The following is a 26,294-nucleotide window of genomic DNA, read 5'->3' as shown; positions in this document are numbered from 1 at the left end:
TGTCCTGACTGATACCCTGTCTGCACATCCCAGTTGGAGATATTCATCATTATGGGAGCGTGCTTAGATATAAGGATGCACACCAGGTAAAGAGAGAAAGAGAGGGGGTGATGTTATAAATAGGCACTTGCCTCTCTAGCCATGTGGAATTGATGAGTTTCAGCACATTGTGCTCTGCAGTGCTAGGTTTAATTTCTACAGTCCTGACAGCACAAACCTCTGAGCCCAGAGACTTCATGTCTGAGTAATGCTTCCGTGCAAATGTTAGACATGTTTGACGACAGTGTTGTGCTGCTCATATTGGGCATCAGACTACCCATACATCCACACCCTGTAAACCTCCTGCCACCCTAACAGACAGCCACTCCTCAGACTCCCTTACTCACCCCTTGACAAACAGGAAATCTTGTAAAGAACCACAGTAACTCTCTCCTCTCATCTAACAGGCAGTCTCTGAGACACCTAACTCCAGCCCCAGCTCCAGCCTTAAATGGTCATCTGACTTGTTAGGAGACAGGCATTAGCCTCCCCAAGGCACCCCAGTCTGAGAGCAGAGCAGAGTAAAGTAGTCGTGTTCTTGGGATGCTCTGACTCCTGGCTGGCTCCCTCTCAGCTGCTGGCAAGAGCACAGTCGAATTAGCCAATAAAAATGTGTGAAATCGGTGGCTCTGTGCCGGCGAGGACATGCCAGGAGAAATAAACATCAGCGCTTGTACAACCAGGAAAAACCCATGTGAGGAGGAAAAGGCGGAACAGGAGAGCTGCTCCGCCAATTCCACAATGTGATGCTGTGATTTCAGGACCAGAGTCAGCGCTACACAGCCACTGAGCCCAAGACCCATTCAGTCACAGACGCAGATGCAGTCAGAGACGGAGAGCAAGTCTTCTTACATCTACCATAGATACACAGCTAGAGATGAAACCAGTTGCAGTGCAGTGACATACAGAACATGGGCTGCTGTCAGAAGACAGTCCTCCCAGGTGGTGTTGAAAAGATTTTAATTCTGTCTGTCTGTTCCCCAACAGAAGTCTGTATCCTGTTGTTTTCATTTCACATTGTGTTGGGCTGTGAAATGTAATTTCAGTAGAATCTAAACACACTAATTAAATATCATAACTTTCTGAAGAAGGCACTCCTAAAGGTACCTGAAATTTTTATTTAGACTTCAAAAGAAGCCAAGACTTTAAAGTAAATCTATTGTTTTTCATTTAGACTTTCTTGTGAAAGCACTGCTGTATGTAGTTTTGATTGATCTGGTAATTAAAATATGCAGAGAGGGAAAAATATGAACTGCTTGTTTTAGAAAACAGCTAACACTTTTTTTTCTCTTTCCAGCACAGATAATTACATTTCACACATTGATGTTCTTTATACAGCATTCATCTGCCTCATTATTTTTCCATTTTCATCTTTCTGGTGGGAGATCGATAGATTGATAAAATGATGGAGCCTATCTTAAATAATGCAATGGAGAGAAAAGTTAGGCTCACTTTGCTGCTGGCTAAGTGCTTGAACTTTAATTATCCTTTCAAATGATGTTTAATATCCCATGAAGGCACCCTTTTTTACTTAACCGATATAATTCAAGGGGTTAAATCATTTATTTTCATTTTTGCTTTCCCTGGAAAATGTGGAGTTCTGCACATACAGTTTATGATGGCACTTGTCAGGGCTAATATATAAAACTATAAAGAAACTGGCAATTTGAATAAAGACAGCGTAAAGTAGGCCAATTAGTACCTAGGGAACATTTAGCTACGAGAGATAGCAGCTCAAAATGTCCAACGCACTACCGTTAGGTCCTATTGTTTATAATGTGACCTTACAGTTTGGGTCTCTTCAATTTTGGATTAACTACAATACTAATTAACATGGAAGGAACTGTCCTGCAGAGGAAGACAAATGTGCATTAAGAGAAAAGAGAAGCAACCCATTGTTTTACCTCGTGTAGTTTTAATGAAAAGGTTTTTTCCCTCTAATGTGATTCTTAGAGATCCAATTGCACTATTCTGATGTTACGTTTTACGATTGTATCGCCCAAACCCGGGTACCACAGAGCTCTTTGCCTTTCCCACAAACAGATATGTGTGTATTTAACTCCCCACTGTAGCTCCCCTGTGTGTCTCTTCCCTTCTCCCTTGGTTTCATCAGAGAGGAGTAAAGTGGCGATGGTGGCCTGAAGAGGAGAGAGAGAGAGAGAGAGAGAGAGAGACAGCGAGAGCGTAAAAACAGATCTTCAATTAAAGCCGCAACTCTGCATCTCCCTGTGATTCCGCTTCTATTGCTGAGTTCCGTCCCTTTTAATTGGGTCTCCGTGGAGTAGTGTGAGAGTTCCCACTCCTTCAGCCTGATGGGCCCAGCCTGGAGAGGGACTGCTGGGACAGCCAAGGGGAGCAGCTGCTGATGTTGGGGCCCTGCCACTGACACTGGGAGAGTGATGGAGGACTGGAGGAGTCAGCTGGATCTGGATGGAGAGGGAGGGACACACTGGTACAGGGGGCTTGGCCGTGTGTCACTCTATACAAATGGCCCAGGTTATTCACTCTGTCAGAGACACAGAGCTGCATTAGAGCACAATAACTGATTCAGTGTGTGGCGTGAACTGGTGTCTTTGTCAATGTCATTTGTGTGCGTGCATGAGTGTGTGTGTGTGTTGTCTAGCGAGACACATGAAGGACGGCTGGAGGTGCTGTGAGATCCTTTGATGTATTTTTTTATTATCTCAAATTGAGACCAATCTCTGTCCCTTCACCTGAAGGACAGCCAGCTATTCCCCAACTAAATTAGCCAGCATCTGGGAGCAGGCTTCTACAGGCTCCCTTTAATACATGCTTTAGACATACACATGCTCATGCACACGCACTCTCACAAACACACACACTCATGGACACATACACAAGTGCATTCTCAATCTGCCCTCTCCTTTTCCACTTTTCTTTCATTATTGTCCCTGTTGTTTGTTGTGAAATTTGGGGAGGGAGGGTTGGGGGGTAATTGCAGGCATTGTCTGATGGTGCCCCTGATGGACGGGCTGGAGATCCCAGCCTGGGGGAGTGTGTGACTGTGATTTCCACGGACACTGCCTAGCAAGCCTGGCCATGGATATCGTGTGTGTGTGTGTTGTTTGCTTCCTGAAGCCATCTCTAGAAGAGTACTGTTACATTACGCCCATGAGGTGGTGGGCAGGAGGCGAATGTGCTCTTCTCTTCCACCAGTCTTCCCTAATTCAACATATTTTGTAAAGGCTGGTTTTTCACTCATGGAGGATGCTTCCTCTCTCTAATGAGGCAGAGCCTGAAATATCAGTTGGGCTAGCTAGCGTTGCAGAACTATGACATCCCGTGTGAAAATTACAGTGGCTGCAGCCGTGTGTCAGGTTGCTTTATTTATACCCCGGGTGGAGTTGTCCTACACTCTGAGCATACGGAGGCTTACGTAACCCATGGCAGCCAGTAGGAGCTCAGTCAGGAAACTCTGATGATATAAAGCTTCCTGAAAGGTTGCTTTATTAGATTCAATTCATGATGGATCTCCTGTAGACTAAACAGTGATTATTTTTAATTAAGCTCACATGCATATTAGAAACTCATTTTGAACAATATGATAAACCTTCTAGCCTCTGTAGCTCAGTATTTCGTCAGTAAGGGCTGATTTGTCCTTATTTTCAGTGTGACACTCATCCCATGTGCTCTACTAGACACCCAACATTAACCCCACATCTGAACTACTGTTGACCTGTAACATGAGAGATCAGACAGATAAGCTGCTCATTACAGTCATGATGACATCAAACTCCTGGCAGAGCCCATTTATTTAACAGCTTTTAGAACAGTCTTGGCACCGGGGCGCATAGGCTTTAAGCATGCAGGCGGTCCCATTCAGGAGGGAGTGCGAGCCATGGCCATTCAGGAGGAGTGCGAGCCATGGCCATTCAGGAGGGAGTGTGAGCCATGGCCATTCAGGAGGGAGTGCGAGCCATGGCCATTCAGGAGGGAGTGTGAGCCATGGCCATTCAGGAGGGAGTGTGAGCCATGGCCATTCAGGAGGGAGTGCGAGCCATGGCCATTCAGGAGGGAGTGCGAGCCATGGCCATTCAGGAGGGAGTGTGAGCCATGGCCATTCAGGAGGGAGTGCGAGCCATGGCCATTCAGGAGGGAGTGTGAGCCATGGCCATTCAGAAGGGAGTGCGAGCCATGGCCATTCAGGAGGGAGTGCGAGCCATGGCCATTCAGGAGGGAGTGCGAGCCATGGCCATTCAGGAGGGGAGTGCGAGCCATGGCCATTCAGGAGGGGAGTGCGAGCCATGGCCATTCAGGAGGGAGTGCGAGCCATGGCCATTCAGGAGGAGTGTGAGCCATGGCCATTCAGGAGGGAGTGTGAGCCATGGCCATTCAGGAGGGAGTGCGAGCCATGGCCATTCAGGAGGGAGTGTGAGCCATGGCCATTCAGAAGGGAGTGCGAGCCATGGCCATTCAGGAGGAGTGTGAGCCATGGCCATTCAGGAGGAGTGTGAGCCATGGCCATTCAGAAGTGAGTGCGAGCCATGGCCATTCAGGAGGGAGTGCGAGCCATGGCCATTCAGGAGGGAGTGCGAGCCATGGCCATTCAGGAGGGAGTGTGAGCCATGGCCATTCAGGAGGGAGTGCGAGCCATGGCCAGCCCTCTCACAGAGAGAGAGGGTGTGTGTGTGTTAATGTGCCCCCCCACAACCAGACTGCTGATTTACGCTGCTGAAATGGACTGCCACAAACTGGGCTCTCAAGCCTGTAAATGATCCTCAGGTCACCTCCTAAAAAGCTTTATGTACTGATATGACAGTTACTCCACTTTTTGGGGGGCGAATCTTGGCTCACCTCTGAAAGCAGTGCACTATATAACTTTTTTCTATTAAAGTGTCACTCTAAAGTAGTAATATTTTATAATCTCATTTTCTCCAATATATAGTATTGAGAAGCACCCGTAGGGTGCACGCACACGCATATACACATCTTGTGAATATTACTCTTTGTCCTTACCTGGTTCTAATTATAGTGTATGATGGCACACCTTCACGGAGCCAACAGTGATCTGTCATTGACAGGCCCACAGAGCTCCATGCTCACTGTGAAAGGGAGTGATATCTCTCTGTAAAATATGTATGACATCAAAAAGCCTTAAAGGTTATTACAAATTAATAATGAGTAGTGGGGCGAGAGCAGTAATGTTTAATTTAACATGCTCCAATATAGAGCTGGACTGGCTCCCAGCAGTGGTAACGTGCCTGTTTGCCTGGCTGGCCCACTCTGCCTGTCTGCCTGTCTGCCGGGAACATGGGCTCCAACACACACATGCTCAAATGGACATTCATGTTCAGTAGTCTGTATGTCATACATTTGGTTTCCTCATTTTTTCCTTGAATATACTTTATCTAGCTCTATACTTACAGCATAGTTGATACACACAAGCACAGGCTTCAGTAGCATCAACCTCAAATACTCTATAGGTTACAAGACAGAGAAAAGCTCGTTCTCTCTCCCAGTATTTCTCTGAAGTAACTTGAATCATGGCCCTGAACAGCTCACGTTAATGTCTGAAGACACTGTACAAAATTGCCTTGTTTATGCCTGTAATGTAAGCTGTCTGTTCCAGTGTCGCTCATTCTCAGTGGAACCGGCAATGGTGGCAGCCGAGTCTGGAGTGAATTTGCCGGGCGACTACCTGGGAAACATCAACAATCATTAATTATGTAAAAATCTTCTCACAATGGGAGCAGAGAGCAGCATACAACTGCAGCGCCGGCTCCTATTAGAGTCACTGTACTCTACAATAAGCCCCTGCTGCCTGGGGCGGTGTGGAGGGATTATCAACCTTCTCAACAACCACCACCCCCTTGACACACACACACACACACACACACACACACACACAAATGTCGTGGTATGTTTAGCTGGGGATGAGAATGAGATGAGTCTGTGCTGTCTCCCTCTCCTAGCAGCCCCATCATTCACTGCTCTACTCTACGGTTCCTGTTATTTGTTTTGTTTTTGTTCTGCAATTGCCTGTTTTCCGGCATTCTCGAAAACGATAGGTGAAAGAGAAAAATCTGACAGGACAAATGATATATCATACTGGTGGAGAAGGGAAGGGAAGTGACTGTTTCATTGCTGATGGTGCTGTCATAACTAGCCCTGTTCATAGGAAGTAGTCATTGTTTTGTTCACATGCTGAATTAAGTCCTATCTCCCCCAGTGGACATCACTACTGACAGCTGATAGTGGAAGTCCTTTCTTCTTTCAAGTTGGTCACTATTACAAACAGTTTTCTCAAACAGCTGTAACTGTATATGCATTCGTAAATCAGGTCCTTTCTTGAGTTGGGTTGGGCTCTGGGATGTAACAACCGTTGAGCATCTGATCTTATGGTTGATTGTGGAAGAAAGGGGTTGAGTATGTGCGTGTGTGTTTATCCCACATCTGTTGCAAGGGGGTAAGGATGTTAGGGAGAATATAGGATGAACCACAATAATTGTTTGCTAAAATAATAATTGCTTGTCAAAAATGTAATGTAATACAATGGCAATCCGGGTTATACAGTGAGGGAAAAAAGTGTTTGATCCCCTGCTGATTTTGTACGTTTGCCCACTGACAAAGACATGATCAGTCTATAATTTTAATGGTAGGTTTATTTGAACAGTGAGAGACAGAATAACAACAAAAATATCCAGAGAAACGCATGTCAAAAATGTTATTGTCACGCCCTGACTCGGGGACGTTTATTTGTTGAGTCAGGGTGTGTATATTCCGTGTTGTGTTGTTTCTATGGTGTTGTATCTGGTATGTCTATTTCTATGTTGGCCGGGGTGGTTCCCAATCAGAGGCAGCTGTCGCTCGTTGTCTCTGATTGGGGACCATACTTAGGCAGCCTTTTGGCACCTGTTAGTTGTGGGATCTTGTTCCGTATAGGTTTGTAGTGTGTACCTTGAGACTTCACGTATCGTTTGTTTTGTTGTTTTGTCGTGTGTTTATTCGTTAAATAAACATGTACGCTTATCACGCTGCGCCTTGGTTCAACCAGTCTTTAAACGATCGTGACAGTTATAAATTGATTTGCATTTTAATTAGGGAAATAAGTATTTGACCCCTCTGCAAAACATGACTTAGTACTTGGTGGCAAAACCCTTGTTGGCAATCACAGAGGTCAGACGTTTCTTATAGTTGGCCACCAGGTTTGCACACATCTCAGGAGGGATTTTGTCCCACTCCTCTTTGCAGATCTTCTCCAAGTCATTAAGGTTTCGAGGCTGATGTTTGGCAACTCAAACCTTCAACTCCCTCCACTGATTTTCTATGGGATTAAGGTCTGGAGACTGGCTAGGCCACTCCAGGACCTTAATGTGCTTCTTCTTGAGCCACTCCTTTGTTGCCTTGGCCGTGTGTTTTGGGTCATTGTCATGCTGGAATACCCATCGACAACCCATTTTCAATGCCCTGGCTGAGGGAAGGAGGTTCTCACCCAAGATTTGACGGTACATGGCCCTGTCCATCATCCCTTTGATGCGGTGAAGTTGTCCTGTCCCCTTAGCAGAAAAACACCCCCAAAGCATAATGTTTCCACCTCCATGTTTGACGGTGGGGATGGTGTTCTTGGGGTCATAGGCAGCATTCCTCCTCCTCCAAACACGGCGTGTTGAGTTGATGCCAAAGAGCTCGATTTTGGTCTCATCTGACCACAACACTTTCACCCAGTTCTCCTCTGAATCATTCAGATGTTCATTGGCAAACTTCAGACGGGCCTCTATATGTGCTTTCTTGAGCAGGGGGACCTTGCGGGCGCTGCAGTATTTCAGTCCTTCACGGCGTAGTGTGTTACCAATTGTTTTCTTGGTGACTATGGTCCCAGCTGCCTTGAGACCATTGACAAGATCCTCCCGTGTAGTTCTGGGCTGATTCCTCACCGTTCTCATGATCATTGCAACTCCACGAGGTGAGATCTTGCATGGAGCCCCAGGCCGAGGGAGATTGACAGTTCTTTTGTGTTTCTTCCATTTGCGAATAATCGCACCAACTGTTGTCACCTTCTCACCAAGCTGCTTGACGATGGTCTTGTAGCCCATTCCAGCCTTGTGTAGGTATACAATCTTGTCCCTGACATCCTTGGAGAGCTCTTTGGTCTTGGCCATGGTGGAGAGTTTGGAATCTGATTGATTGATTGCTTCTGTGGACAGGTGTCTTTTATACAGGTAACAAACTGAGATTAGGAGCACTCCCTTTAAGAGTGTGCTCCTAATCTCAGCTCGTTACCTGTATAAATGTCACCTGGGAGCCAGAAATCTTTCTGATTGAGAGGGGGTCAAATACTTATTTCCCTCATTAAAATGCAAATCAATTTATAACATTTTTTACATGCATTTTTCTGGATTTTTGTTGTTGTTATTCTGTCTCTCACTGTTCAAATAAACCTACCATTAAAATTATAGACTGATCATTTCTTTGTCAGTGGGCAAACGTACAAAATCAGCAGGGGATCAAATACTTTTTTCCCTCACTGTACACACCATCATATACATACACTGAGTGTACAAAACATTAAGAACACCTGCTCTTTCCATGACATAGACTGACCAGGTGAATCCAGGTGAAAGCTATGATCCCTTATTGATGTCAGTTGTTAAATCCACTTCAATCATTATAGATGAAGGGGAGGAGACAGGTTAAAGAAGGATTTTTAAGCCTTGAGACAATTGAGACATGGATTGTGTATGTGTGCAATCCATTCAGAGGGTGAATGGGCAAGACAAAAAATGTAAGTGCCTTTGAACGGGGTATGGTAGTAGGTGCCAGGCGTACCGGGTTGTCTCAAACTGCAGCGCTGCTGGGTTTTTCATGCTCAACAGTTTCCCGTGTGTATCAAGAATGGTCAGCACCCAAAGGACATCTAGCTAACTTCACACAACTGTGGGAAGCATTGGAGTCAACATGGGCCAGCATCCCTGTGGAATGCTTTCGACACCTCGTAGAGTCTATGCCTCAACAAATTGAGGCTGTTCTGAGGGCAAAAGGGGGGTGGTGCAACTCAATATTAGGAAGGTGTTCTTAATGTTTTGTACACTGTATATGTTCTTTTTCATTTTTGGGATTTGCGTGCATTGTTATGTATTACTGCACTGTTGGAGCTAGGAACATAAGCATTTCGATACCCCCTCGATAACATTTGCAAAATATGTGTACGCTACCAATACATTTGATTTGATTTGATGCAGGTTTGGCATGATGCTCCTCTACAGTGAAACAAAGGCTGACACCTATAATTAATTAGGCTATTATGCATTCTGCAATGATAATTGCTTCACTGGAAAGTCACCAGCCTTCTGAGAGGAAGAGAGAGGAGAGGTGGCTGGAGAATGCCATCCATCAGGGCGGAACTCTGTCTCTCTCTCTCTCTCTCTCTCTCTCTCTCTCTCTCTCTCTCTCTCTCTCTCTCTCTCTCTCTCTCTCTCTGTCTCGTCTGTCTGTCTGTCTGTCTGTCTGTCTGTCTGTCTGTCTGTCTGTCTGTCTGTCTGTCTGTCTGTCTGTCTGTCTGTCTGTCTGTCTGTCTGTCTGTCTGTCTGTCTCAGTCTTGCCCGCGCTGTCTCACTTTGACATGGTGTAGGCCAGGTGGAGAGATACATTGTCTTCGTATGTCTAAGGGAGAGATATGCTGGTGTGCCTCCCCTTCCAAGAATGTGCCACTGGTGGGTGCCAGGCTCCACTACTGGCCTCATGCTGGCATACCCATGCCTACTTCTCTGCTGTGGCATTGTCCATGGGGCCGTCTACTGTAGGAATGGGAGCAGTCCCTTTGTCTTCATCTTTCCTCTCTCCTCACACCTCTCCACTCTTTTCTTCCCCACTACAGTATTCTCTGTCAATGCTGCACTGTCCCTGTCTTAACGACATTTCATATGATACACTCCTCTTTTCACCCCACTGTCTCTCCCTATAGCTCAGTTCTCGGTACATCCTACTCTCTCTCCTGTCATGTCACTGTAGATTTGCCACTCCTCTTCAGCAGACACACGTTTTCCAACCTTTAGGTCACTCAGCACTTCAAACATTTAGAGTCTCTTGTCTCAAAAAGAAATAAAGGCTCCTGTCTTTTGAACTACAAAGATTTTCAGAGAAGATTTGTTTTCCTTTCTTTGTCTGACTCCCTCTATCTCTGTCTTGACTTTGCGGTGACTTTGAGGTGTTAAGCAGAGGTTTATGTTGGATTTTGTCGTGTGGGTGGGTGGAGCTGTTGGCTGGCTCTGTCTGTCTGTTCCACTGTGATGGTGGTGGTGGTGGTGGTGGTGGTGGGGGGACCGAGCCTACTAGACACCTGCAGGATGGCAAAGCCGAATAGGGCTTTGATCTGAGTTTAATGCCTCACAGTGTTCGGTCTCACACGGAGCTCACCGTGCCATGTCCATCAGGATTACTCTACTCTACCTTGATCTGCCGGAGATCTGCTCACCGCTCTTCCTGCGTCATTACTCTCTCTCTCTCTCTCGCTCTCTCTCTCTCTCTCTCTCTCTCTCTCTCTCTCTCTCTCTCTCTCTCTCTCTCTCTCTCTCTCTGTGTCTGTCTGTCTGTCTGTCTTTGTACTATAGCTACTTCTAGAGGGCTCTATTTAGATTCAATTATTTTTCACAAATGTGGTGTCCATCCCCTTTTATTGATGGATTGGTTTGTTATTGTTTGATTAGATTGAATGTATTGATTGGTGTATTATTGATTGGTTAGATTGATTGAAATTATTGATTTCTTTATAATTTATTGCATTTACATTTACATTTTAGTTATTTAGCAGACGCTCTTATCCAGAGCGACTTACAGTTAGTGAGTGCATACATGATTTCTATTTTATTTTTCATACTGGCCCCCCGTGGTATTTGGTAATAAAATACCAAATACACTCTAAGTATTGGGACTTGGGGATTGTGTAAAACATGATTTTATGCAACTGTTAGTGCTGAGTGATTAACCGAAATGTCGGTTATTTTTCCGGTTTTAAACAACTAATTGACCGATGTCGGTTCAATTATTTTGAATTCCATTGTGCGCAATGCGCAGTTTCTCTAGAGATAACTCAGATCAAGCCCGAACTGTATGATGTAGTAGGGAGTTGTAGTTTCCAAAAGGCCAATATTCTACATAGCCTAGTACAGAAAACGTGGTAATTAACTACAATGACTATAATCCATTGCGCGCCTACTTGTCCGGTCTGAGACCGAGAGAAGAGAGAAGAACGTGTGATCGAGAGGGATAGAGAGCAGTTGCTTCGTGAGGTATCTCTACCTGAAAATACATGATCTATGATTGATAGTTGGTATTCAGCAGTCATAAAAGTATACCCTATTTACTTTGAAGAACTACTAAAATAATTTTTGTCAGACAGCATAGGCAGCAGCTCTATAGAGATGAGATGATGACTTGGAATTAAATAATAAAGTCATCAAATAGGCCTCAAACAAATATACACAACAACTGAAATATTTTATTAAAGTAATTTGAAAAAATTATGGTTAATAATTGATTAGCAGTAATGGGCAGCCACTACCATCATGGGACTTTTACTAATTGTTTTGTTCTGTGTTCTTCCAGCATTAACCATGATAATTTTTTTATAATCGAAACGAAACGACCTCAAAAAGCCCTAATCGCTCAGCACTAGCAACTGTACAGAAGCAAAAAAGAAAGAGTGATGAGAAACACACATTAACATATTAACAAATACAGAAAAGGTTGCTAGTGGTTAGAGTTATTGTTTTTTGTATTGATTGGTTAGATAGAAATTATTGATTGGTTTGTTATTGATTAGTTAGATTAATGATATTGATTGGCTCAAAGATCATTGTGACCGCAGCACATCACAAAATGACCTTAGACGTTAGGATGATAGTGTGGTCAGGTTGAGAGGATGAGTCTTGTCTGGTCAGCCTTGGTGCCTTGGCTCTATGCTCCCATGGGGATGGCAGGGCAGGGCAGGGCAGGCCAGGGCAGGGCAGGCCAGGGCAGGGCAGGGCAGGCCAGGGCAGGGCAGGCCAGGGCAGGGCAGGGCAGGGCAGGGCAGGGCAGGGCAGGGCAGGGCAGGCCAGGGCAGGGCAGGGCACCATTCTGCTGAGGGAGAGCGGTGACGGCGTCTGTCTGTGTGCTGGGAGCGTAACAGGATGAGTGACAGGAGCTGCTGATTGGAATTGACGTGGGGACGGGATGTGTGTCAGGCCTCTGACTGCTCCTCTCACTGGGCACCCGGAGACGGCCTCAGCCTCAACCTCAGCCTCAGCCACCATACCACCACTCAGAGAGGGGTGTCACCCAGAATAAATCCCCCGCAAATACAGAGGTGGAAGTGTGTGTGTGTGTGTGTGCGCACACGTCTGTCTCTGTGTCTGTGTGACTGTCTGTTTGAGTGTGCAAATGTGCAAATATCTGTGTGTGTGATTATGTCTTCCTCCTCCTTTAAGCAACTTGAACAAGAGTGGGTGTGTAGGTATGAGAGTGTGATGTCCCTCTCCTCCACCCACTCATCAGTCACTCAACACCAGTTCATCACTACTCTCTTCTCTCTCTTCTCCTTTAAACACTCAAGGAAAAACAAGCACTGATGACAATGGTTGTAGCTTCACCAGCATTGTAGCAGTAGCCATGTTTACCTATAGCTCCCACTCTCACTCTCTGCACCCAGAGAATGGTGTTTTCACAACCCATACGGATGCCATAAGGGTGTTGTGACTTGCTGCATTATGTGGTGGTGGAATTCCCAGTATGTTGTTTTAATAGGCATGAAGCCTGACTGGGGCTGTGGTGACACACTGTCAGCTCCTGGGCAGCACAGAGCAGTACAAAATACCAACTCCCATGATTGTGCGCTGACCTTTGCATCATGGGCAGATGACAGGTAATTTAGAGGCCTCTGGGATTGTGGAACCATACAGTCCCCGTCCCTTACACACACACTACCTCTCTCATCAACCAGCTGCAATAATCTTACCAACACACACACACACGTGCACACACACACACACGTGCGCACACACACACGTGCACACACACAACGTGCACACACACACACCTAACACCCTCACCGCCCTCACACATTATAATCACCTGCATCATCACACACCCCGTCCTCAAACACCCAAATCACAGGAGGTGGCAAGTTGGTTAAGGCTGAGGGGGAAAAAATATGGTTAAGAGTGATAATTGCATAATCACCAGTTGTGATAATTGTAATTGATGACTGCATAATTGCTAATTGCAGTCTTTATGGGAACCTCTCTTTCGCTCTCTGTATCTTTGTCTGTAGCTCAGTGCTTGTCTCTGTCTATCTCTTCCCTCCACTTCTTTATCTTAAACTCATATTTTTGCCATAACTTATTCTTCTCTTCTCACATACTTACACACCACACACACACTACACGCACACCACACACACATGCACAGAGACCCACACATCGACCATGTGTTCCACTATAAGTATCCTCCTAGGCCTCAGTAAGAATTTCCCAGCAGTGCTATCCCAGAGACCGCAGCAGTAGCCTGCCCACACTGACTGATCCTCTGTGGAGAGTTATGGTTCACTTCTAACAGGTTTTCTCTCTCTCTCTCTCTCTCTCTCTCTCTCTCTCTCTCTCTCTCTCTCTCTCTCTCTCTCTCTCTCTCTCTCTCTCTCTCTCTCTCTCTCTCTCTCTCTCTCTCTCTCTCTCTCTCTCTCTCTCTCTCTCTCTCTCTCTCTCTCTCTCTCTCTCTCTCTCTCTCTCTCTCTCTCTCTCTCCAATGGGAAACGTATGTTAACATTGCCAAAGCAAGTGAAGTAGATAGTAAACAAAAGTGAAATAAACAATAAATATTAACAGTAAACATTACACTCAGAAGTTCCAAAAGAATAAAGACATTTCAAATGTCATATTATGTCCAGTGCTGTAACAATGTGCAAATAGTTAAAGTACAAATGGGAAAATAAATCAACATAAATATGGGTTGTATTTACAATTATTATTATATATTATTATTTATATTACAATGGTGTTTGTTCTTCACTGGTTGCCCTTTTCTTGTGGCAACAGGTCACAAATCTTGCTGCTGTGATGGCACACTGTGGTTTTTCACCCAGTAGATATCAGAATTGGGTTTGTTTTCGAATTCTTTGTGGATCTCTGTAATCTAAGGGAAATATGTGTCTCTAATATGGTCATACATTTGGCAGGAGGTTAGGAAGTGCAGCTCAGTTTCCACCTCATTTTGTGGGCAGTGTGCACATAGCCTGTCTTCTCTTGAGAGCCAGGTCTGCCTACGGCGGCCTTTCTTAATAGCAAGGCTATGCTCACTGAGTCTGTACATAGTCAAAGCTTTCCTTAAGTTTGGGTCAGTCACAGTGGTCAGGTATTCTGCCACTGTGTACTCTCTGTTTAGGGCCAAATAGCATTCTAGTTTACTCTGTTTTTTTGTTAATTCTTTCCAATGTGTCAAGTAATTATCTTTTTGTTTTCTCATGATTTAGTTGGGTCTAATTGTGTTGCTGTCCTGGGGCTCTGTGGGGTCTGTTTGTGTTTGCGAACAGAGTCCCAGGACCAGCTTGCTTAGGGGTTCATCTCTTTTGTAGGTGATGGCTTTTGTCAGGGTTGAGTGTAGAGGGAACGTGGAATCACACGCAGGACACAGAGATTCGAAAACAGATGTCTTTAGTGAAGTCCGTAGTACAAGCCAACACGGCAACAGGCCATAGGCGAAAACAAACGCACACCGGACTGTCCAAAGTAAGTACGCACAACGTGCAGGACTCTCTAAGCAAAACGAATACAGAGAGCACAAAACAGAGGACCAACAACAACACGTGACATCAAACAATTACACACAACACCTGACCAAACACAAGAGAACTAAATAGGGTGCCTATTGAACACTTAACAATAAACAGGTGTAACAAACAGACAAAACCAATCAAACATGAAACATCGAACGGTGGCAGCTAGTACTCCGGAGACGACGACCGCCGAAGCCTGCCCGAACAAGGAGAAGGAGCCGCCTCGGCCGAAACCGTGACAGCTTTGTTATGGAAGGTTTGGGAATCGCTTCCTTTTAGGTGGTTGTAGAATTCAGGTCGGCCTCGGGGACGACCAGGAGGACGCGGAGCAGGGCGCGTAGGATGACCACGATGGAACTCGGTCAGAAGAGACGGGTCTAGAATGTCCCTCCTCGGCACCCAGCACCGCTCCTCCGGGCCGTACCCCTCCCACTCCACGAGATATTGGAGACCCCCCATCCGGCGTCTCGAATCTAGGATGGCCCGAACAGTGTACGCCGGAGCCCCCTCGATGTCCAACGGGGGCGGAGGAGTCTCTTCTATCTCAAAGTCCTGGGGGCCTCGATCAGACACTATATCTTCGGGTACCCCGTAATGCCGGAAGACGTGAGTAAATAGAGCCTCAGCGGTCTGTAGGGCAGTAGGAAGACCCGGCATGGGAAGGAGACGACAGGCCTTCGAGAACCGATCCACAACGACCAGGATGGTGGTATTCCCCTGTGAGGAGGGAAGGTCGGTAACAAAATCCACCGAGAGGTGAGACCAGGGTCGTTGTGGAACGGGCAGGGGTTGTAACTTACCCCTGGGCAAGTGTCTGGGCGCCTTACACTGGGCACACACTGAGCAGGAGGAGACATAAATCCTCACATCCCTGGCTAACGTTGGCCACCAGTACTTAGTACTAAGGCAGTGCATCGTCCGGCCAATACCTGGATGTCCAGAGGAGGGTGACGTGTGAGCCCAATAAATAAGCCGATCCCGGACCTCGAGCGGGACGTACGTCCGACCCACCGGACACTGTGGAGGGCTAGGGTCGGTGCGTAATGCCCGCTCGATCTCCGCATCGACCTCCCACACCACCGGTGCAACCAGACAAGACTTAGGTAGTATGGGAGTGGGCTCCACGCACCTCTCCTCTGTGTCATACCGCCGAGACAGGGTATCTGCCTTCCCGTTCTGGGACCCAGGGATGTAAGTGATCTTAAACACGAACCGGGCTAGAAACATAGTCCACCGAGCCTGGCGAGGATTTAGTCTCCTAGCTGACCGAATGTATTCCAGGTTACGGTGGTCAGTCAGAATGAGAAAAGGGTGTTGAGCCCCCTCAAGCCAATGCCTCCACACCTTTAGGGCCTGTACCACGGCTAACAGCTCCCTGTCCCCTACGTCATAATTCCGCTCCGCCGGACTGAGCTTTTTCGAATAAAAAGCACAGGGGCGGAGTTTAGGTGGTGTGCCGGACCGTTGTGAAAGAACAGCCCCGATACCGGCTTCAGACGCGTCCACCTCCACTTGGAATGGTAAAGTGGGATCCGGGTGCGCCAGCACTGGAGCCGAGGTAAACAGGTCCTTCAGTTTCCCAAAAGCCCTGTTCGCCTCAGCTGACCACCGCAAGCGCACTGGACCCCCCTTCAGAAGGGACGTTATGGGAGCTGCCACCTGTCCAAAACCCCGGATAAACCTCCGGTAGTAATTCGCAAAACCCAAGAACTGCTGCACCTCTTTAACCGTGGTTGGGGTTTGCCAATTACGCACGGCTGACACACGGTCAACCTCCATCCTCACCCCTGACGCAGACAACTGATAACCCAAAAAGGAGACCGACTCCTGGAAGAACAGACATTTCTCGGCTTTGACATACAGGTCATGCTCCAACAATCTCCTCAATACTCTGCGCACCAGGGCTACATGCTCGACCCGGGTAGAACTGTACACCAGAATATCGTTGATGTACACCACTACTCCCTGCGCCTGCATGTCCCGGAAAATCTAATCTACAAAGGATTGGAAGACTGATGGAGCATTCATTAACCCGTATGGCATGACGAGATACTCGTAATGACCGGAGGTAGTACTAAATGCTGTCTTCCATTCATCGCCCTCTCTAATGCGCACCAAGCTATATGCGCTCCTGAGGTCCAATTTTGTGAAGAACCGTGCCCCGTGTAATGACTCCGTCATAGTCGCAATCAGCGGGAGCGGATAACTATATTTCACAGTCACCTGATTTAGACCGCGGTAATCAATACACGGGCGCAAACCTCCATCCTTTTTCTTCACAAAAAGAAGCTTGAGGACGCGGGTGAAGTGGAGGGCCGTATGTATCCCTGTCTCAGAGACTCGTCAATGTATGTCTCCATTGCCCTCTTCTCCTCCTGTGACAACGGATACACATGGCTCCGCGGGAGCGCAGCTCCTGCCTGGAGGTCTATCGCACAATCCCCCCGTCTATGAGGCGGCAACCGTGCCGCTCTTGTCTTGCTAAACACGAGTGCCAAATCCTCATACTCAGGTGGAATGTGCAGTGCGGGCATCTGGTTCGGACTCTCCACCGAGGTCGCCCCTACGGAAACACCCAGACATAGCCCCTCACACTGAGCAGACCACCCTTTAAGAGCCTTCTCTCGCCACGAAATAGTAGGATCATGGGTAATCAACCAGGGAAGCCCCAGTACCACCGGATACGCAGGAGAGTCGATCAGATAGAGCTGTATCGTCTCCTCATGACCCCCCTGCGTCTCCATCCTAAGTGGCGCTGTGACCTCCCTAATCAACCCGGATCCTAACGGACGACTATCTAGGGCATGTACAGGGAAAGGATTGTTAACCGGAAGGAGGGGAATCCCTAACTCTACACAGAATTTGCGATCTACAAAATTCCCAGCTGCGCCTGAATCTACTAGCGCCTTATGCTGGGAACGAGGTGCAACCTGTGGAAAACAAACAGGTATAGTTATGTGTACGACAGAAAGCTCTGGGTAAGTGGGGCGCCTACTCACCTGGGAGGACTCCCCAATGTGTGGTCTGCCGTCTCCTCCACCAGGGGACCCTCCCCAGCACCTAGCCGCGGTGTGCCCTCCACGGCCACAGTTGGTGCAGGGGACGGCCCCCCTCGGGCTCCTTCTTCACCCTCCTCTAGCGCCAGCACCTCCGAGCTCCATCGGGCTCGGCTCGGAGGCGCTGGAGGGTGGAATGGGCGACCCCCCACCTGGGGACGTCCACGGGTAGCGAGCAGGGTGTCCAGCCGAATGGCCATGTCAACCAACTGGTCAAATGAGAGTGTAGTATCCCTGCACGCCAACTCTCTGCGGACGTCCTCCCGGAGGCTGCAGCGGAAGTGGTCTATGAGTGCCCGCTCATTCCACCCTGCATCTGCCGCTAGAGTCCGGAACTCCAGTGCAAACTCCTGAGCGCTCCTCATCCCCTGCCGGAGGTAGAATAGACGCTCCCCCGCCGCCTTCCCCTCTGGTGGATGGTCGAACACTGCACGGAAGCGGCGGGAGAACTCCGCATAGGTGATAGTAGCGGCGTCTATTCTCCTCCATTCGGCGTTGGCCCACTCCAACGCCTTGCCGGTGAGACAGGAGATGAGGGCGGAAACGCTCTCGTGTCCCGAGGGCGCCGGGTGTACGGTGGCAAGGTAGAGTTCCACTTGTAACAGGAACCCCTGACACCCGGCAGCGGTGCCGTCGTACGCCCTCGGGAGCGAGAGCCGAATCCCACTGGGTTCCGGTAGTTGGACGGGCGGGCTGACCGATGGTGATGGTGCGGTAGGTGGGGGTGTGGGTACCCCGCTGGTCTCCCATCGATGGAGGGTGTTCATCACTCGGTCCAGGGCGTGCCCGATTTGGTTGATTCTATCCTCTTGACCACGAAGGCGCTCCTCCATGATCTCGGTGGGTGCGGGTGCTCCTGCTGATTCCATATAGATGGTGTGTAATTCTGTCAGGGTTGAGTGTAGAGGGAACGTGGAATCACACGCAGGACACAGAGATTCGAAAACAGATGTCTTTAGTGAAGTCCGTAGTACAAGCCAACACGGCAACAGGCCATAGGCGAAAACAAACGCACACCGGACTGTCCAAAGTAAGTACGCACAACGTGCAGGACTCTCTAAGCAAAACGAATACAGAGAGCACAAAACAGAGGACCAACAACAACACGTGACATCGAACAATTACACACAACACCTGACCAAACACAAGATAACTAAATAGGGTGCCTAATGAACACTTAACAATAAACAGGTGTAACAAACAGACAAAACCAATCAAACATGAAACATTGAACGGTGGCAGCTAGTACTCCGGAGACGACGACCGCCGAAGCCTGCCCGAACAAGGAGAAGGAGCCGCCTCGGCCGAAACCGTGACAGCTTTGTTATGGAAGGTTTGGGAATCGCTTCCTTTTAGGTGGTTGTATAATTTAACGGCTCTTTTCTGGATTTTGATCATTAGCAGGTATTGGCCTAATTCTGCTCTGCATGCATTATTTTGTATTTTACGTTGTACACTGATGATATTTTTGCAGAATTCTGAATGCAGAGTCTCAATTTGGTGTTTGTCCCATTTTGTGAATTCTTGGTTGGTGAGCGGACCCCAGACCAGTATTTTTAGCCAGATCCTAATTGGAATGTTGAATTTTATGTTCCTTTTGATGGCATAGAAGGCCCTTCATGCCTTGTCTCTCAGATCGTTCACAGCTTTGCCGAAGTTACCTGTGGCGCTGATGTTTAGGCCGAGGTATGTATAGTTTTTTGTGTGCTCTAGGGCAACGGTGTCTACATGGAATTTGTATTTGTGGTCCTGGCAACTGGACCTTTTTTGGAACACCATTATTTTTGTCTTACTGAGATTTACTGTCAGGGCCCAGGTCTGACAGAATCTGTGCAGAAGATCTAGGTGGTGCTGTAGCCCTCCTTGGTTGTGGACAGAAGCACCAGATCATCAGCAAACAGTAGACATTTGACTTCAGATTCTAGTAGGGTGAGGCCGGGTGCTGCAGACTGTTCTAGTGCCCTCGCCAATTCGTGGATATATATGTTGAAGATGGTGGGGCTTAAGCTGCTGTCTCACCCCATGGCCCTGTGGAAAGAAATGTTTTTTTTGTGTGCCAATTTTAACCGCACACTTGTTGGTTGTGTACATGGATTTTATAATGTCATATGTTTTTCCCCCAACACAACTTTCCATCAATTTGTATAGCAGACCCTCATGCCAAATTGAGTCAAAAGCTTTTTTGAAATCAACAAAGCATGAGAAGACTTTGCCTTTGTTTTGGTTTGTTTGTTTGTCAATTTGGGTGTGCATGGTGAATATGTGGTCTGTCGTACGGTAATTTGGTAAAAAGTCTATTTGACATTTGCTCAGTACATTGTTTTCACTGAGGAAATGTATGAGTCTGCTTTTAATGATAATGCAGAGGATTTTCCCAAGGTTGCTGTTGACGCATATCCCACAGGAGTTATTGGGGTCAAATTTGTCTCCACTTTTGTGGATTGGGGTGATCAGTCCTTGGTTCCAAATATTGGGGAAGATGCCAGAGCTATGTTAAAAAGTTTAAGTATCATTTAATTTAGGATACCATCAACAACACAGACCTTTTTGGGTTGGGGTTAGTATTTTGTCCTGTAGTTCATTCAATGTAATTGGAGAATCCAGTGGGTTCTGGTAGTCTTTTTTTATTTTTGTACTTTTACCCCTTTTTCTCCCCAATTGGTAGTTACAGTCTTGTCCTATCGCTGCAACTCCCCTACAGACTCGGAGAGGCGAAGGTCGAGAGCCATGCGTCCTCCGAAACACGACCCTGCCAAGCCGCATTGCTTCTTGACACACTGCTCGCTTAACCCGGAAGCCAGCCGCACCAATGTGTCGGAGGAAACACCGTCCAGCTGGCGACCGAAGTCAGCTTGCAGGCGCCCGGCCCGCCACAAGGAGTCGCTAGAGCGCGATGGGACAAGGAAATCCCGGCCGGCCAAACCCTCCCCTAACCCGGACGATGCTGGGCCAATTGTGGGTCTCCCGGTCACAGCCGGCTGTAACACAGCCTGGGATCGAACCCAGGTCTGTAGTGACGCCTCAAGCACTGCAATGCAGTGCCTTAGACCGCTGTGCCACTCGGGAGGCCCCTTCTGGTAGTCTTTAATAGTTGATTCTAAGATTTGTATTTGATCATGAATATGTTTTGGCTGTTTGTTCTTTGTTATAGGGCCAAAAAGATTGGAGAAGTGGTTTATCCATACATCTCCGTTTTGGATAGATAACTCTTCGTGTTGTTGTTTGTTTAGTGTTTTCCAATTTTCCCAGAAATGGTTAGAGTCTATGGATTCTTCAATTACATTGAGCTGATTTCTGATGCGCTGTTCATTCTTTTTCCGTAGTGTCTCTCTCTCTCTCTTGCTTTCTCTCTTGCTTTCTCGCTCTGTCTCTCGCTTTCACTCTCTCTTGCTTTCTCACTCTCGCACTCTCTGTCTGCACTGGGTGTTTGTTTACTGCTTGTAAAGTTAACCTTCATCACATCCCTCCCGGAGAAGCCATATTCTATCCTTTTACGGCCAAACTGACTAACATAGAATACAGTGCATTCGGAAAGTATTCAGACCCCTTCCCTTTTTCCACATTTTGTTACGTTACAGCCTTATTCTAAAATTGATTAAATTGTTTTTTTACTACTATACATACTGAAACATACATTATCTATGTTATACCTCTCCATACTGTAGGCGGCAGGTAGCCTAGTGGCTAAGAGTAACTGAAAGGTCGCTGGTCCGAATCCCCAAGCTGAGTAGGTGAAAAATCGGTCGACTTGCCCGTGAGCAAGGCACTTAACCCTAATAGCTTCTGTAATTCGCTCTGGATAAGAGCGTCTGCTAAATGAGTGGAAGAGTCCCTCAAATCAGACGACATTATACACCACATCTCTGAGGTGCTTTGATGATGGTGGTGGCAGCGTGCGTAAGGGGAGAGGGTTACGCATACCGTGTGTGCTAACGTGAGGAGGCATCAGGCGTGTGATTGATGTCTCCTCTAGCAGCTGCAGACAGGTTAATGGTGTGATTGTGGAGGTAATCTCTGTGTTCTCTCGTTAAAGGATGATGAAGGGCCAGGAAAATGGAGCCAGTTGCATTCACAGGTCCTGTGCTTTTTACATATGCAGTTCAGGGCCCTGTTTGATGTATGCTTTAGAGAGGAAGCCAGGACAGGACAGGGACAGTGGTGTCAGTCTTAAACAGATCCTGGTGAGTTCACACCCTGCTTACTGAAGATGAGGAGGATGATAATGAAGTCAGTGTTGTTGTGTTGGGCTGTGCATTGGAAGTACTTTTGGAACACTGGGCTTTGTTCATGGTCACATTGGAGCATTATAGGGATTCATCAATGCATTGACACAGTTGACAGAGAATGAGCTCACCATGGCATCATTCACAATGGGACAGTAGCCTTGTTTGTTAATGCATCTCATAGACAGGGAGGCTGAAAGGGCTTTTGACATTCAGAAACAGCTGGCTAGTAGCCTATATATATATATATAGAGAGAGAGCGAGAGCGAGAGCGAGAGCGAGAGCGAGAGCGAGAGCGAGAGAGAGAGAGAGAGAGAGAGAGAGAGACTATTACATCTGTATTGATTGGCCTCCAGCCTTTCCATTTTCCATGAACTCCAGCTCGCAGCTCTGAGTGGGAGGGATTTGCTTGATCTTTTCATATTTCTTTAAACATGATGCTGTCGTTATGCCTCTCCAGGGAGAACACAAGCCATTTCCAGTAAATCAAGGGCTCTTTGTCTCTCTGTTTTCCACAGTTGTTATTTATAAGCCTCTCTAAACAGTTTCTCCACCATTCTCATAAGTGTTTTCAGTCCTTGTTCTACAATAATATTGTTGAACTGAAGATAGACCAATAAAGAACGTCTCAGACGTAACCATACACTTGGCCCATTCAATAGAAGTCATTGTGTCTGATCAGATCAAAACTATAATCAACACTGACAGTAATTCTATAGACAATAGATGGAAGTAATTAGCTTTCAGAATGCTCTTGGACTGGAGGGACATTTGGAGTGGACATGGCTGATCTGATGTAATATTTCAGAGAGTTGCTAATACTGCAGCGCTGAGTATACACCAGAGCTGCTGGTGTATTATAGGAGCTGTGAGGACTGTAACCCATATATCCACCGGGGCAGGTGCCCTCTCCAAGGGGCCAGGTGGTGCCTAATTCCCTTCTTTGTCCCTCGTAATGAATTGTTAATTGGTTTGCATCACCCGTGGAGTGGAGAATAGCAGGAGGGGCTGGGTGCCGGTGTGATGGAGGTCACAGACTCTGACATGCCTCATAGAGCACACCAGCACCTGCGTTTTAACAGGCCAAATGTCACTTCACTACACACTGCAGCGTTGGGATTTAAGAGGCCAAATATCAGCTTGCAGTATTACCTCAGAACCTTGTTCACATAATTCAGCGACACAAACCCCATCAGAACGACATGTTGAGGATGTACTGGCATTGTGATTAACTTCTACAGATGGATCATTGTTGCTTTGTTTCTGTCTGTCTCATTTGCAGAATTAATTTATATGCTGGCTGTTTACTTCAAATGTCAAAACAGTGTAGAATGCATTTAAATGTAGATTGACTGTGTGTATGGGTCAATAAATGTCCATTCAGTACAGGTGTAGTATTGATGCCTGAGTGTCACCCTGACGGCTGTGTCCTGTCCTGTTCTCTTTAGGTGGTTGCTCTGAACAAGCGCAGTAAGGAGGCAGAGTCTGCATTCCTGGGAATCTACAAGCAGCTTATCGAAGCCCCAGGTGAGTCTCCCACCTGGAACAGAGCCACACATTACATCACATCACAACACAGTCACAGGCACAGACAACACACAACATTACTCATGTAACAACCCTCCCATAGGGGATCACTCTCCCCAGCCAGATCAACTACACACCAAGCCCAAGTCAGCATCATTAGGTCAACCACAGAGTTTCTAAACCCAGAGGCGCAACATCGCAAGACATCCGGGAACGCTTGCGAAACAGACAAAGCAGACCAGGCCAGGGTTTGGGGTTTGAGAAGTCAATGAGAGAAGTGAAAAATTATTCCTTAGTTGTTCATTTTCTCAATATAAAGGCACAACCTAGATTCAAGCCAATGTCTTAAGTAGTTGAACATGTGACAAACTGACACGTTTTCATTTTCGTCAAAAACAACTTTCTATCGAAGGAGTGCCTTTGATTTGACGGCCTGCACATGCGCAGTTCTGCGCGAGACGACCGTTAGACCTAATGATTTATATACAGTGGCTTGCGAAAGTATTCATCCCCCTTGGCATTTTTACTATTTTGTTGCCTTACAACCTGGAATTTAAAATGATTTTTTGGGGGTTTGTATCCTTTGATTTACACAACATGCCTATCACTTTGAAGATGCAAAATATTTTTTATTGTGAAACAAACAACAAAACTTGAGCGTGCAGAACAGAGCGTTTTCCTTGATGGCCAAAAAGCTCAATTTTAGTCTCATCTGACCATATGTTTGGGAAGTCTCCCACATGCCTTTTGGCGAACACCAAACATGTTTGCTTATTTTTTTCTTTAAGCAATGGCTGTTTTCTGGCCACTCTTCCGTAAAGCCCAGCTCGGTGAAGTGTACGGCTTAATGTGGTCTTATGGATGTCACGATCGCCTATGAAGTATGACCAAAGCGCAGCGTTGGGAGTGAACATGATGATTTTAATTTTGAAACACACGACAAAACAAACACGATCCGTGAAGTCCTCAGTGAACACTACTGAACAATGAACAAAAACCCACAACCACAAAGTGAACACAGACAGTTTAAATATGGCTCCCAATCAGAGATAACGAGCCGACAGCTGACACTCGTTACCTCCGATTGGGAGTCACTTGACCAAACACATAGAAATACACCCAAAAGAATGAACAACCCTGGCTCAATATTCAGAGTCCCGGAGCCAGGGCGTTACAGTACCCCCCTAAAGGCGCGGACCGCGACCGCGCCTCAACAAGGGCTACACAAGGGAGGGCTGGGTGGGCACACCTCCTCGGCGGCGGCTCCGGCTCCGGCCCTGATCCCCACTCCCTCTCCAACCCCCCAAAGTACCCCCGGTCCTGTCTAGCCCCGCTGGCCGGAGCCGGACTGACGACACGCGCCCCTGGCTTGGTGCGTGGAACAGGAATGGGCCTTACCAGGCTGACGACTCGCCCCCCTGGCTTGGTGCGAGTGGCAGGAACAGGCCGGGCCGGGCTGGCGACGCGCACCGTATCCCTGGTGCGAGTGGCATGAACAGGCCGGGTCGGGCTGGCGACGCGCACCGTATCCCTGGTGCGAGTGGCCGGAACAGGCCGGGCCGGGCTGGCGACGTGCACCGTATCCCTGGTGCGAGTGGCCGGAACAGGCCGGGTCGGGCTGGCGACGCGCACCGTATCCCTGGTGCGAGTGGCCGGAACAGGCCGGGCAGGGCTGTCGACGCACACCGTATCCTTGGTGCGTGGAGCAGGAACAGGCCGGGCAGGGCTGTCGACGCACACCATATCCTTGGTGCGTGGAGCAGGAACAGGCCGGGCAGGGCTGTCGACGCACACCGTATCCTTGGTGCGTGGAGCAGGGACAGGCCGGGCTGGGCTGGCGAAACGCACCACAGACTTGGTGCGGGGCGCAGGAACAGGCCGAGCTGGGCTGGCGACGCACCCCGTAGGCTTGGTGCGTTGAGCAGGGACAGACAGAACCGCACTGGGGACACACACCCCTGGCCCTACACGGGGATCAGGAACGGGCCGGACCGGACTGGAAACACCCCCAGTACCTCTCGCCGTGCCTCCACACTTTCCATCCCCTTCGTAACCAGTGGCCCCCCTTAAACTGGCGGCCATATCTGCCAACCTCTTGCACTCCTCCGGGCCGTACACCTTCTGCCCCGACGTCGTGAGCCCCCCCCTAAAAAATTTCTGGGGGTCTCTCCTCTCGGTGGACCAGGCCTCCATAGTCCTCTCCCAACCTTCGCTCTTCTGGCTCCACCACTCGTTATCCAACTGCTGCTTGGTCTCGTTGTGGTGGGTTTTTCTGTCACGATCGCCTATGAAGTATGACCAAAGCGCAGCGTTGGGAGTGAACATGATGATTTTAATTTTGAAACACACGACAAAACAAACACGATCCGTGAAGTCCTCAGTGAACACTACTGAACAATGAACAAAAACCCACAACCACAAAGTGAACACAGACAGTTTAAATATGGCTCCCAATCAGAGATAACGAGCCGACAGCTGACACTCGTTACCTCCGATTGGGAGTCACTTGACCAAACACATAGAAATACACCCAAAAGAATGAACAACCCTGGCTCAATATTCAGAGTCCCGGAGCCAGGGCGTTACAATGGACAGATACTCCAATCTCCGCTGTGGAGCTTTGCAGCTCCTTCAGGGTTATCTTTGGTCTCTTTGTTGCCTCTCTGATTAATGCCCTCCTTGCCT

General features: G+C 47.7%; 1 protein-coding gene across 2 annotated transcripts in view; it reads left to right on the top strand.

Annotated features, from left to right (window-relative positions):
- Positions 1-26,294, top strand: part of LOC121584737 (homeobox protein cut-like 2) — a 123,982-nt gene that overhangs the window by 64,421 nt on the left and 33,267 nt on the right. For both annotated transcript variants that reach the window (XM_041900810.2, XM_041900809.2), the window contains exon 4: positions 23,531-23,609. In XM_041900810.2, coding sequence (XP_041756744.2) covers positions 23,531-23,609 — 79 coding nt within the window. The remainder of the gene's footprint in view (positions 1-23,530; positions 23,610-26,294) is intronic.

This window comes from Coregonus clupeaformis, chromosome 16, assembly GCF_020615455.1.
Source record: "Coregonus clupeaformis isolate EN_2021a chromosome 16, ASM2061545v1, whole genome shotgun sequence".
NCBI classification, from domain to species: Eukaryota; Metazoa; Chordata; class Actinopteri; order Salmoniformes; family Salmonidae; genus Coregonus; species Coregonus clupeaformis.
The sequence above is the reverse complement of the archived record's forward strand: the minus strand, read 5'-3'. Positions and strand labels throughout refer to the sequence as shown.